We start from the raw sequence: 14862 nt of genomic DNA, 5'->3' as shown, positions 1-14862 counted from the left end.
GATTGCAACAGCTCACTGGAGTCTTGGGATAAAAGGAAACAGCTTTGCACTTCTGTTTTTTAGTGAAACCTTTAACCTTGTGTTTGGGCTCCTCAGGAAGAAGTCTGTCCCATCTTCCTGTTGTCTTTGACCATGAAGTTAACCCCTGGATGCACAGCATTTAGTTTCAGCTTTTCTGGTCCTGGATCCCTGTGGTCTAGGATGGACGTTGGTACCAGCAGCCCAGGCCAGCTCTGCTGCATCTCTGCTCACAGGCACTGCGATGTTAAAAGCACTGGTTCATCCTCTGGCTGCACTGACCTTGAGGTACAAAAAGGCAGAGGTAGCTCTGAATTCATGAACTTATGTTACTGACTGCCCTTTTAACTTGAAAGGTAATGAGACAGATGCAAGTTTGAGACTTTAAGGTGGGAGATGAGGGAGGGCATTAAGCCATGCGGTTTCCATTAATGTCAAGCAAACAGGTGTATGTTCAAGGAGGCATTTCCTTATAAGTCACAAACGAGTCAGGGAAAGAGCTGAAATAGTTGCACTGCAATCTTTGGAAGTACAGAAGAAGTGAACATGAAGTACGTACACTGATAGCACAATACCACAGCTATTTAGTCACAGAAATAGTCCCTGAAGTCCCAGCTTGTGTATGGTGTGCCAATAAAAGCTGATTATCCACTGCCAGTTAAAATTGTGTGGTATTTCTGGCATTTTCTATTCTAAGCACAGGAATTAGAACTTTAAATAATGTTCATTGTAGGTGACTGCAACACAAAATGTGCACAGTTCTCTCTTGCAGACCATAGGCCTCATCTTCTAATGGCTCATCTGTGTGACTAGGTCTTGATCATCAAAGCAGGTATTTGAAATAAGTGGGGTTATTTATGTTTGGCTTGGCCTCCAATGCATGCAAAATTCCTTCCAATAGATAAAGGTCAGTCTCAGCATTGATTCAGGTTGATCCATGTATCTTGACTCTGAAATGAGATAGCCAGGTCCCTACAAGGCTCAAGTCCACTTCTAGCCCTTCTCTGGGAATTCATAATGTTTCCAGTGGAAGGCACAGCTACAACCAGACCTCGCGGTCCTCCTGAGATGAGAGGTAATAGAACTGATTTGTGACAATTTTTCCAGCAGGAATTACATTTAAGGCAGTTCCTCTGAAAAGAATGTGCACTAAAACAAACCCTGAATTTGATATTTAGGCATAACATAGCTTCATTGCTAGTCAAAATCAATACATATATTCAGATCCCTGCTACCAATTCCTACCTTTGTCAAAGGCTTTAAAGAAGACAATTCCGTGTTGAAAATGCAGTTTTGTTTAGGGAAACGTACTCTAGGAGCTCAGCTATCAGTAAAGAATTCCTGATGAGCTGAAGTTTGCTGCTCTTCTCACTATTACAGTTGCTGGGAAAAATATTTGTGAGAGGTACTGTGCTCAAGGGAGCCACTTGGTATTTTACCAGGCTGTAAAGGTTCCACCCTGTGATGTAAAGCAGTGTCAGTCTGAACGCTGGCTATGTGGGGAAGAGAAGGACAAAAACCAGAAGAAAATGAGTCAGGATTGTCTGATTGTCTTAGGGAAAGAGCATGTTTTCTTTTAACCATCCCAGCAGAACAAGCTGGTTGTAAATTATAAAGTTGAAGCAGTTTTGTCTTCACTGGTCAAGTTCTCCATTTCTTAGGTTTATATTAGCATGGCAACAATAAAGCCTGCCATTTAGAGAACTCATCAAACTTGAGATGAAGGTCTTGGACAGATGCCCTGTTGCTGGTTTTACACAGCCAGGGCAAAGTGAGAGTCAGGAAAGCCCGAATGGCAGAACCTCATTTTGTATTCAAACCTGGGCATGTAGGGGGGAGGGAGAAAGTGGCATCAGCTTCCAGTTGCTTGTGCTGGATTTTGAAAGGCGTTTTCATTCAAAGGCCAGTTTTCCAGGTTCCCAGCTGAGCTGTGGGACATGGGGCTGCCAGGCACTGCAGATTTCTGTGTATGGTGCAGTGAACTTTGGTTTGGCTTTACTTTGCATGTCAGTCACTGTATACATATTGCATATATGCATCTGCACCATACGCTTATTGTTCCATATGCACATCACATATTGCACCACATGCATATTGCATATGTAATAGTAGTTTTTAATAAAGAAGTTGAGAACCAAATATAAGAGAAAGCTTAAACAGTGCTGTGCTTTTTTTCTGGAGTAAAATCCAACTGCAAAGCTCCAAGACCTTATTCCTGACCCATCTAATAGGGACAGTGAAACACCTCAGGAGGGCAAACGCTGGAGGTGAGGAGGTGAAGCAGCGAGCTCTGCAGTGCTGGGGACCAGGTAAGGCTAAGCACAGGGCTGGACATGAGTGCCTGCTCCTGCCCTGGGGCTTGGATGCTTGCAGGAAAGTGTTTGTCCCTACACCTGGGACCCAGAGCCTCAGATCTCTCCCCAGGGTCTGTGGGGATTGCCTGGCCATGATTTCTGGTGAGTGGAGAAGGGAAATGAAGAGCACCTGAGTCCTGCTTCAGTCTGAAGGGGGAAACCTGGCATCTGGGCTTTGCTCCTGGGTTTATTTCTGATTTTTATCCAATGACTGCTGTATGTAACAGCCCAGGCAGCAGAATCTGTGATCACAATGATAAATGAAGCCCTAAAGACTAGTTTGTTTTATCATACCTACTTCAATGTCCTACAGGTGGGCACGTGAATCCAGATGTTAGAGTGCTCTAAGACTATCTGCTTCATGGGTCCTAAGGCCATCTGCATTTACATACGTGTGTGAATAAACAAAAATTGTGTCAGCCTGCCAGCTTGATGGTTGTTTCATGTCATAATACTATCATGCTTTCTAATCAGTCTATAGCTGAGAAAAGACTTGGGTTCCCTATTTTGTTTTGACACAGTGCAAATTGTGGATGTGTTTTTATATGTACTGAGTAATGAATGAAAGAAGTAAAAATTTGCTTCTTCTGCATTTATAGGAAAAAATGTGACTTTGAAATATGTGGTTCATAACTTCTAATGCATACGCCACACTAAGACATCATAAGAATTAGCTAGAGGATACCAGCACACTGAAAGAAAGTGGATTTCCCCATGCTTCAGTACAGAGCTCAAGTTCTAATCTCCTTTGGAGGTCTTGTAATAAGTAGTGTAAACACAAGTAATCTCTAGAATATGCATCGTTTATTCCAGAAGAGCCATTTGGTTCCATTATGTCATTGCTTGCAAGAAGAAAAAGGGAAACTAAAATCTATCATCTTGACCTGGGCAAATTTAACAACCCATGAGTTTAACAGCATTAGCTCAGCACATAACAGGGTCCAGGACCTGACGGCAGCAAATGGGGGAACTTCTCAATGGGCCTCTTGTATCAGTGATGAAGAAGGCAAGCCAGTACGGTCTGTCTGTGTGCAGTGGGAGAGGTCAGATGTCTGTGCCTAGGGGAGATGGACACCATGGCTGGGAGCACTACATGTGTGGGGCAACTTCTCTGGGGCTGGGACTGACCGAGGCCTTCAAGGAGACCCTCTGGCAACAAAGGTAGGGATGTGCTGCCTCATCAGAGCCAGGCATGCTGCTGATTCAGCTTTATCCTGCTTTGAGGAACCTGTAAATGAAACCAGCTTAGGATATCTCTGTTGAAGTCCCAGTGAGGATTTACTGAACTGCGAGGTAGCATCGATGTCAATGGAGCCTAGAACAAAGCACTATGTGGGTGAAGGGCTGTTGGAGGAGCTGGCTAGGCTGAGACACATCAGTGGCTGGGAGAATTTCATCAATCTAATGGACATGAAGTCCTCCAAGGACAACCAAGTGAAGATGCTGGAGACAGAGCAGCAACAGCGAGGAAGGAGCAGGCCCCTCAGTGGGGTGGAAACGGCCTGCAAGCTTCTCTGAGGAAGGACAGAGCCCATATCTTAAAGCAGATGAGCAATTCACAATGACATCTCCAAGGAAGAAAGAAAGCAAAGAGTTTCTCTGCTTCTGAGGCAGTGTCCCTTTTAGGTAGCTCACCTGAGCTCCTGATGCTGTTACCTGTTCCCCCAGACAGACACTAAGAATCTGGCCAAGGATTAAGGTTAACAGGTCAAAACTGATTGACAAGTTCTGGGAACATGGATGATTCAGGTAAGATTTTCCTTATCCAAGGCAAAATCATTCAAAGGCCGTATCTCCTGGGTAGAGAACAGGGTTGCACAGGTGGTGTAGCTTCATTGACCCTGGCCATCAAGCATTAGTACCATGAACTGCTGGATACATCTGCATACTCTTTTTGTGTTCCCATTGGCTAAGCTAGTAAGAAGGGTTTAAGCAAGGATCAAAGGGTGCTGATGGTGAAGCCCCACAGTACAAAAATTATGCAGGGAACTTGCTGAACAGTCAGTGTCGTGCTTTGTTCCTATCCCAATACAGGCCTACATAGTTCACCCCCCCCTTATCCCCTTTACCATGGTGCCTCTTGTTTTGGATGATTGCTCACAAAGCTGTGTCCATCTGATCTTCTTGGTTTGTGCTTTTTGTCCGAGTTCCCTCTCCCCAACACATCTTGCACTGTTGTATAAACATAAATTATCTCAACGTGAACAGGGGTATAAACACTAGAAAGGGCAAGGCTATGAAATACAGTAAGAGATGTAAAAGGAAGGTCTGAAGAACATCTTAAATGGAAGTAATACAGGGTCCTGTAAAAATATGTTTTCAAGATTATAAGAACAACAGAGATTGGGCTGAATAATTTGGGACTAGACTGTTTGTACAGAAGGGTAAAGTGCTTCAGAAAGAACTGTCAGGAGAAAAAGTGAAATGTTGATGGGGATTAATATATTTATTTTGAAGCGCAGAATACAGGAGGTAGGAGTGATGTAAGTGTCTGGTAATTATACCATGATGAGAATCCACAGTCCTTGCAAAGGGAAAGAGGGAAAAGAAAAAAATTATAGTGGACTTGAAAAAAGCAGATTTCTATAAATTAAGATTATTGATAAGAACAATTTCAGAGGTAACAAACCAAAGAAAAGCTTTAGCAGGAATGACCAGGTCTGTATAAATTAAATGAAGGACATAATATGACCCAATGCAGAAGTAGTATTAGGAAGAGTAGTAAGAATAACTTTGTTCAACTAGAGCTCTTCAGTGTCCTCAAACTCAAAAAGGAAGCACAAAGACAGCCATAAGTTACACCACTAAAGGTGAGTATATAGCATAGGCAAATAGAGACAAAAATCAGAATTATGGAAGTGCAACTATTAATGCAATGAAGATACCATGAAAATACTTTATAAACACATTGGTTCGAGTTGCATTGCTCAGGAAATATTGTTTGTAAGAGCCTGTCCTCAGCAGCACTGGGAAGTCTCACCTGGGAGAATCTGGGGCACAGCCCATCAGCAAACGTGGACAGTGACTGAGCAGTGTCCAGAGGACAGTGATGTGAATGAGCAGATGTCTGGAAGTACCACAGTGGATTACCTTTGGAGACTGGGCGTGGCTATTATGTGCATTTTTTACAATCAGGGAGGTTGCAGGTGTGGCTGATTCTGCCTCAGGAGAAGTAAAGGAATTAGACAACCATAAACTTGCGTTTCTTTTAAGCATTATTTTTCTATGCTTCTTTTTTCTTCACTGGTGCCAGCTCATTTTGACACATATTGATGATGTTGTGAAATTATCATGCCCTAAGAGATCCATACAAGAAACATTTTCTAAACAAGCAGAAATGGAAAGAAGCTGAGGTCAGGGAGGTCCCGTTAGTTTTGGAAGTGGATGAGGTTATGTAGAGAGACTTCAGGTGAATCGAAAAAAGGAGTAAAAGTAAAAAGACAAAGAAGAAAAATTAAAAAGGAGCGAGGGTGAAATGACAAAGCTGATAAATGGGAAGACTAAAAAGGATGTGACTAATGATATGAGAAGAGTTGTTTCTGGGAAAACTGACTCGTTGAACAATGATTTACACAACAAACACCTGGATATTTGCCTCCTTTTCAACAAATCTACTCAGAGAAACAGCTGGCTGAAGGCACAGTCTCATTGCCGAGTTTTGTCATGTGATTTTTTATCTGTGGCACCATGTTATGACTGTTGTAAAGCCTTAAGTGCTTCTGGACTTTGTAATATATTTGACACAGGAGATTTCTTTTTTTCCTGTGTGGTTACAAACTGTAAGCAGTTGCTCTGTGGCTGGGAAATTATTTCAGCCAGAAAAAGACACTAGGGTTGAGCAGGATCACCTCTTCCAGTGACTTTCAAAAATACAGGCATTCAGTTAAACATGTTAGGTACCTTAAATTTGTATTTCAAGTATCCCACTGCACTTCCTAGTAATTGGAGTTCCAAGCAGAGATGCTATCACTTGAAAGACAAACACCTTATTTGTTTATGAGGGTCCCACTTCTGACATAATGACTTGGGTTATTCTGCACTTGTCATGTACAGTTGGGCTAAAAATGATATTATGAATATGTTTATGTGAATTTGTTATTGCAGTATGATTTCTGGCTGTTTTGAAACTTATACTTCATGCTGAAAGTACTTCTCATTCATATCCAACTAGTACACAATTAATCTGCATGTAAGTCTGTTAAATTCAACATATTTCCAAGAAAGTTCAATTCCCTCCCCCTTATTATATTTACTTTGAAATCATTAACAATAAGTTCTAATGCTTTAACGGAAACTGTTGGTTTTGAGCTGTGATCTAAAGATAACTCATTGCTAGCAGGCAGCTTTGAGAAAGTTTGAATCATTCTAAGTGCGTGAGCAAATGGAGAACAGTTGTCTTTGAAAGCACTCTGAAAGCACAGTCTAGAGGTTTTTTCTTGGAAATACAAATGCTGATTTCAAGGGAAAAGTGTGATTTGAAACACAAACAAAAAGCTCACCTTTCCCAGAACTGTACGCCTTCCAGCTGTAATTGATTCTAAATGCTTCTTTCTTTGGATGCAAAATACTAAATGCACTGCACAAATAATTTAACAGGAGCCTGTGACTAGGCAAGTAGAAAACGTTGCCTCCACCTGAGGCCCTTGCCTCCTCTTTTCTGCCTTCTCTCCTACAGAAAGAGCAACTTTCCCCCTGCGGCTCCAACCTGTGGCCCGTGTGTTCATTTCTTGCAGCCTCACTGAAAAAAATGAATTCACAAAGAAAATCCAAAAGGACATAAAAAGGTAAAAGGCTGTAAATTGTCTCGAAGCTACATTGCTTCCTTACATGGAAGATGTTCCATACCACACCTAGTCATTAAGAATCAATAATTCGCCATGCTGTTAATGTTTGAGCTGCTGAACCTCTAGGGTGAGTTTGAGGAACTATAAACTCTGTGTAGAAGCACAAACGGACACTACCAACCTGCACAAAGGCGATTCCCACAGCAGAAAGAAAGAAGCATTTTAGAGCAAGATAAGATTTTCATGTTACAGGTAAGGGATGATCTAACTGTCGTTTCATGGAAAGATTTTAAAAGCCGAAGCAAGGGTTTTGCTGAAGGATTTTCTGGCAGCATTAGGAACTCAGCTGTCCTTGTAAAATGGATGACTGCTGTGCTAAGGCTTAGTCTGGTTTGTATTTGATTTGGATCAATTTCCTCTGTTTTCTCTTTACTGAATTTGAACATCTGAAGTCAATCATTTAAAGAAAATCAACATTTTATTTTTCATAGAACCAAATACTTGGGATTGTGACTGATCTTTAACCTCCAGGAATATTCTTTGTTCTCTGAATATTTATTATTGAAAGTCTCTGGGATATTTGTATGTTGTTATTCTACAGACTTCCGTTCAGGCAGGGGAACCATAAGGGATTATTAGGGATATAGCACTGAGATGAAACTAAGAAATGAAGGGGAAAATATGGCTCTAGTCCTCAGCCAGAACTCAGGCTGCTTTTAGTTAAGCTGATCCTATTCTAATCCTGAAACTGTCTATTATTGAAAACTTTTGTATGAGTTTATATATACTGAAACTCTATTCTGAGTGACAGAGGAGTATGTATTTTGGGGCTTTGGTCCTTGGCAGTGCAATACTTCAAGAGACTTGGTAGCAGCTTTCTAGGCAAAAATGAATGATCAAGGGCTGATCAAGCCACTCATCCTGGCCTTGCAACAGGCACCGCAAATGGCACAACATTAGGGAATGATATTTATAGTCAAAGAGCAGGGAACAGCAAAGGCACTTATCATGCAAACCCGTAACGTCAAAATGGCTGTATTTCCACTGCTGTGTTTTGCAGTTGGATCTGGACAGAGACCCCTGGCCAAGACACAGCACAGTCAGACAGCCACACGAAGGAGTGCATTTTCCAGCATTTTCTGTCTCCTACACTAAGGCTAGACACATCCCTTCCTTAAGTTTTCTCCTCACCATAGTAGGTCTTACTTCCTCTCTTTTCTCTGAATGCAGACTGTGGTATCCCCAGACCACCCACACCCTTTTTCCTCACCTCTTGCTGGCCTCTCCCCAGGACTTTTAGCTCCCTGGTGTCCCTCCACTGCTGGCTGGCTGAGGGCACGTACAGCCATACCACACCCTGAGGGGCAGGAGGCCACTGGGCACACACTGCAGCCTTACCCTTGTGAAAGGGCATGTCTTTGGGTCCTCTGTCCCACCTGCCACCCCAAATTAATAAGGAATTAGGTTTTTTTAAGTTCCCACCTACTATTAAGTGCATCTGAAACTGGCCAATATATTCAGAAGAGACCAGGATGAGGGGAGTGGAGAGGCTGTTGGACAGATGGAGGAACTGAATGAATTTCCGTCAACTATCTAACTGAAATATCAGCCATGGTCTTGGTTCAAAGTGTCTTCTCAGGAGGTTCAAAGTGTCTCCTCTACCCCTCTGTCTTTCCTGTGCCGCGCCCCAGCTCCTCTGACTGCAGGCAGCTGCAGGGTCTCACCTTCAGCCCTTGTTTCCTGACAATTTTAATTATTTTCCTGATTTCCTCTGGTTTCAAAGGAGTGTAATTTTATTTTCTTCCAGTACCCATGCAACTGGCTTCCGCCCAAGGAAAGAGCCCAGTAATTTCAAAGGACATAATGGCACACACAGACCCTGCTCAGAATGGGATTTGCAAGATTAGGTCCTAACCATGTCCTAAAGTGACTGCTTGGAGACAATAGCAGTGTGGGCAGCAGTTTCTATATTTATAGGTCCCTTTTTTGGTCAGCTGTTGAGGAGAGAAAAGGAGGGGGCAAAAAAAGGTATGATGAGAAGCCCAAACAGGAAGGCATCTGGAGGGAGCTGTGCCTCCACACTGTCTGCTTATCCTTGGGAGCCTCCATGGGGCAGGGCTGTGGTGGCTGAAGGATACCTGCAGGTGTGAGCCAAGTAACAAGGAGTACCACTGAAGATGGCAGCACTGCAGGCCAGCTTCACCGCTCTCCAGAACCGGCCTTGTCCTTTTTGTTAAAATCTAGAAGTAGTGAGAAAGCAAGATTTCATTTTTGAGGAACCCATGTAGTGTCCAGGAGGATGCAACACAAGGCACTGCAGCATGTGCTCAGCATTTTTTTGAAATCTGAGGCAGGCAGTGCTCCTTGGACTTGGGAATTTCATTTCTAGTAGCTATATTGTTTTAAGGGGTACAGACACATCCAGCTTGCTCTGCCTCTACAAGCTGCACAGAACAGTTGGTTTTTGTAACTAGAAGACAGATGTGTCAGGATGGTCCCTGCAAGACCTTCATCTTCTTGTGGTTATAGTTTCCTGTGAACGTGTTGCTGCCTTCAGTAAAGCAGAAATGAAAATGGAGCCTGTGTGACATTGCAACAGTGAGTTTGCATGGCTTGAAGTTTTGTTCCAGTTTCAACCTGTGACAGCTGCTTGAGGATCTCACAACATGTGGCACCTCCTGCACCATTGGGGACGGGCCTGATGGGCACAACCTTTCCAGCCAGCCTGGTGATACCAGCGGTCTTGCCTGCCATGGACAGAGCTGTGCCTGGTCCTTAAGAGCTCCGTCCTCAGCTACTCTCTCCCTACAGCTTTGGGAAAGCTTAGCTGTAGCCTTTATTTGCAAATAGATTTGGCCAGCTCCGTGTGGTTAAAGTGACTATCACCTCTTCTTTGCAGGAACTGAAGCAAAACATATCCCAGTATGTTTAAGCTGTGTGGACTTCAATTTCTGCTTGCCATTTACTTGGTGAGTTACAGTTTTTACTTTGTTTATGTGGGAGCAAATGACAAAGGTTGCCTGCGAGCCTCTGAGCTCTAATCCATGGGACGTCCCTCTCTGCAGGTCAGGCTGGCAGCTTATGCCAGCAGACTGGCTGTAACTCTGGGTGTGGGTATGCAGCCCCAACGTGTGTGACCCCATGGACAAAGTTAAGAAGATGTGTTAATCATTAGGAAAAAAACTTTAAAAACCTATAAGAAACTAATTTACCTATTTTGCCTCTTGTAGTTCCTCCTTAAATATTACTTTTTGCAGTATGTGGATTTCACACTAGAAAAGATTTTAAAATACTGTAACAAATCACCAAACAGTGAAAACATCTGTGTGTGTATTATAATCCATACATGTGCTGACATATTAAATGTATTCTAAGACATATAATGGCTCATAGTTTAAACCATGCATATTAATTATTTATCCTCATTATTCCATCCAAGTGAATCCCTTTTCAGAGGATTTTCTGGGACTGAAATGTATTAATTAGCCTATTTATGGACCTAATCTATTAAAGTCAATAGATTTACTAATGTCTGTAAAGGCTACAGTGGTGGCTTCTACTTTACAATTGAAATTGATGGAAAAAATAAAACATGAGTCAAATTCAAGTCTACAAAAAAAAAAAAAAGCATCAGAATATGGAAACCTGGAGGGGAGCAGGGCGGGGAAGGCAGCTGATGTGCAGTAGGGAGTTCTTTCTTTTTTCTTCCCATTTCAAAAGTTGCTGCCTGTGGCACTGCGGACCCCAGTAAAGCCATTACAGTTGCCTTCAAAGGGGTGCCAGATGGATATGGGCCACGGAGAAAGCCCTATTTCCCCTTCAGGCCCCTGAGTAGTGATTCATGCTGTAGACATATATTTGGATATATTTATGGTCCACATAAAGTAATTTTAATCAACAGGAAGAGATATCTCCTGCTTGCTTCACAGCCTGCACTTTGACCCTGTTGGGTTTTATAGCGTCAGCCTTTGTTCCTCCATGGTGTAGAACATGACCAAGCAAAAGCCCTCCACAAAATGGCCCTGGGAAAAACCTCCAGGAGCCAGGTTGTGCCCACCAGCGTGACAAGGGAACAGCTGTAGCAGATCAGATCCAGGGTCCTGCTACCTTGTCCCTGGCAGGGGCCAGCAGTCAGCATTTAGCAAAAATAGTAAAGGGTAGCTGTAAAGTACTCTTTCCTTGTATGCGTACCTATTACATGGCTTTTTTGGGATATTTTTTTACTGTCACTAGTGTTCACTAGCATCCCTTCCCCTCCTTCCCCAGTTCTCACAATATTCTACTTTTCTTGTTTGCAAAGAGTCACAAACCCTTGTAGGAAAGGAGGGCAGCATCTCTGGCTGTTATTAAGCAGAATCTGGTGTTATTCAAACACCACTTGTGACACACACACACAGAGCAGTGCTTTAGGGTAAATTGCACTGAACTTAGCTACGTTTTTGTCATAGCCAAAATTAAGTTTTCCCTTGGTAATATGTAAGCTATGCTTTTCTATGAAAGGCCAAATAGCTGTCCCAGCAGCAATAGGACCAAATCCAGGGAAAAAGTCATGCAGCGGAGAACATGTACTCCTGGAGCCTGACTCCATGGGGTGATAGACAGGGTGGCAATGGCACTCTGAATCTATAAAGCAGCATAAAGTAATTTTTATACCAGAAGAAAGGGAGTTTTACCTGTGCAGATAAATGACAGAGCCCTAATTCTGGCAGGCAGCTCCTCAGTGTTGGCAAGACCTTGGTGTCAGGAAGAGAAGGTAGATTATCTGAATGGTAGGCTGACTTGTCCTGTGTGCAAGGTCTGCTCCAGGAGGCTGATTTTTGCTTTTCGTTTTTTGTTTGAAAGTAAGAACACCCCTGAAATGTTAGGGCAGGAGTGTGTCTGGGGGTCTTTGGGCACTAGGAAGGGGACAGTTATAAAACTCATATAGAACTCAAAAAAATTGCCAGAAAAATCATGTGAAGACATTGCCAGCCATTAGGAAGAAAACAGAGACTGAGACAGAATTGCATGGCATTTTTGCCGTGAGGTAGAAGCCAAAGATCAGCAGGACATGTCTGCTCTGGCTGTGGCTTGCACTCACATGGAACTGCTGTGAAGGCACAGGGCACTGAGGGTGGTGGGGCAGGGGAGCCGGGGAGGTTCACCTTCTTCCCTTACAAAAATGGTTTGGATTTACTGAGGAAATTACAAGGGGTGCAGCCCCAATTCCTCCCCACCCCCAGGTGTGGCGTGGGTCTCCCAACGCCCTTGTGGCCACCGGACTGTGCGGCTTCTGGATGGGACGTGGCTGGTCCTGCTGGGGACAGAAGGGTGATCCAGAAATGCTTTTATGAATTTCCTCTTGCTCTCAGTCTACACTCAGCTCTTCAGTGCTTCTGTTTGCTCTTGAAGGTAGATCAAATCTCATTTTATTACATAGTGGTTAGAAAAGGGCAGGGCCCAAATATTTGTTTTCAAATTAATTAATAAATAACACTGCTTTTAAAGATGGATGTGTGCTGAAGAACTGGGAGCTGCTCAGTACAAACGAGAAAAAGCCTCCTTCATTATACTACAGGAAAATAACTTGCAAGAGGCTCAGTGATGGAGAGCTGCTGTTCGTGTGTGGTGACAGCAGACATCCCCCAGCTGCTTTTCTCCATCCCTTTCTCTCTTTCTCACAGGCTACAAGCCAGAATTTGGGGCACCTGCATATAAGTGGGCCTCTGAAGGACATGAATTTCTCTGTTCCAGAAGAAGGGGGAATGCGCATTGTTTACCAGGTAATCAAGTGTCTCTTGGTATCCACTCCAGTCAAAAACTCTGTAGTTTGCACACACTGACCTCACAGGCAGCATTGTCATCTGTGCTGGTGGGAAGAACAGTCCCCCGAGAGGATCTGAAATTGACTTTGACTTCCTCTATCTGGGAATTCAAGAGTCTGCATGCAAAAAGCAGGAGACAAACCCTTCTCAAACACATTTTAAGAGGATATCCTAAGACAGGGATTAATAAAATCAGCAGTCCTAGAGAATGGGTTTCCATGTAACTTGTGTCATCATTTTCCTTCAGCTCTGAGGTTTTCTTCCCAAAGCCATAACCACAGAAGGACAGATCCAGCTCCCAGGCAAATGGAGGATATGTGTCATTTTTTTCCATTCCTGTGCTCAGACAAAGCCCTGTCCTAAGCAGACGTTTGCTTTGGAAAGAAACCACAGTTGGGATTTCCTGCAGCATTCAGGAAATACTGTGAAAACGCCTCTATTGCAGATTAGAAAAGAGCAGACTTGCTTGAGCAGACTCTTGGAGTATCATTCCCCCGGCCAAGCACACTGTTGGCAATAGATTTTAAAAGACACAAAAGCATGAAATTATTTTGATTATGCTGAAAATGCTGAAGAAATGATGATTTTTCCTCTGATTTTTCCCCATCCTAGTTCACATCTGAGCCACCTGCTGTGAGTTTCAGAGCAACTGGTGAAAAAGATGGAATAATTGACATTGTGCCAATGACAGGCATCCTGTATCTCAATGGGTCTCTGGACTGGGAAACCAGAGCAGCGCACAGGTTGCAGGTAAAAACTCAGTGAAAAATAGGAAAGGAGCATTATTCACATTCACCTTTTTTTTGGTAAACCTGAAATTAATGGAAAACTATTGAAATACCAAATTCTTTCTTTTGTCTATGTTTACAGACAGCTTTTCATTTTTAATATTGAGTTTTGCTGAAAGGCAGATAGTTTTATAGGTGTGAAAGACTTTGCACAGGAAAATGCTCCTTACCACGGGAGTGTTATACTGAGAACACAAAAATCACCCTGATGCCAACACCAGTCCTTTCATTCCTCTAATATGAGGAGGACACTTGACTGGAAGTGAAATCTGGCCCCATGAATGAGATTCACTCGTTACCCCTGAAGACTGACAGGGTGAATTCCATGGCTGGAATAGGAAAATAAACTATTGTAATCTACTTAGGAAGATTATAACGTATTTAGTGACTAATGGTATGAGTAAATGACATTTAGACACAGAAGGACAGATCTGACCTCTGTTAGATAACAGCATAAAGCTGTTTGGCAGATATCAGAGGCCATTGTGAGCTTGTCCTGCTATTATACTCTTTTCATAAGGATCTCATTGGAAACACTGTTGGGAGTGGGACAGTGAGTAGGTGACCTTTTGGCCTCAGTGTAGCCTTGTGCTCTTATTCTGTGTCAAAAATGGTATTGTCTTTTTCTGAGGCACTAGCAACTGAGAAGGAGATGATCATGAGAGGATCAATATCTGAAAAGTCAAAGTACATGATGATGTTTTAGCTAGCCTTAGCTATCTTCCTAGAGTCTAACACTTCAGGTTTAATGGTTTCATGTTCTCAGCTCTAAAGAACCCTTGGACTGTTATTAGAGAGAACAATTTTATAGCCCTAGAAGTTATTAACCCTAACCATGGGAATCCTTTACAGATAAGAAGTTATGACAAAACTGAAAAAAGATACTTCTTTAGGCATAAATAATCATTATTTGATCTATTATGTGCAAACAAAATAAAGTCTGACAGATATAATACATACTTGGTGCTTTAAATTTAAAGAAGGCTGAAAAATAAGAAATCAAATTGTTTGGAACAAAAACGTAATCAGAACTAAGAATTAAGTTTTCTTTACAAACCCTTAGATCAACCTATTTTTCTGGTTGATATTTACAGTAGTACACTTGAGTCTGCTA

At 42.6% G+C, this 14862-nt stretch overlaps 1 protein-coding gene across 1 annotated transcript in view; it reads left to right on the top strand.

Annotated features, from left to right (window-relative positions):
• The first annotated feature begins 7322 nt into the window (after positions 1–7322).
• CDH17 (cadherin 17) overlaps positions 7323–14862 on the top strand; it is a 29038-nt gene continuing 21498 nt past the window's right edge. Inside the window, exons 1-4 of the mRNA XM_075085401.1 lie at positions 7323–7408; positions 10056–10125; positions 12820–12918; positions 13573–13710. Coding sequence (XP_074941502.1) covers positions 10081–10125; positions 12820–12918; positions 13573–13710 — 282 coding nt within the window. The 5' untranslated portion in view covers positions 7323–7408; positions 10056–10080. The remainder of the gene's footprint in view (positions 7409–10055; positions 10126–12819; positions 12919–13572; positions 13711–14862) is intronic.

The sequence above is a fragment of the Phalacrocorax aristotelis genome, chromosome 2 (assembly GCF_949628215.1).
Source record: "Phalacrocorax aristotelis chromosome 2, bGulAri2.1, whole genome shotgun sequence".
NCBI lineage: Eukaryota > Metazoa > Chordata > Aves > Suliformes > Phalacrocoracidae > Phalacrocorax > Phalacrocorax aristotelis.
This window is presented reverse-complemented; position numbering and strand designations above follow the sequence as displayed.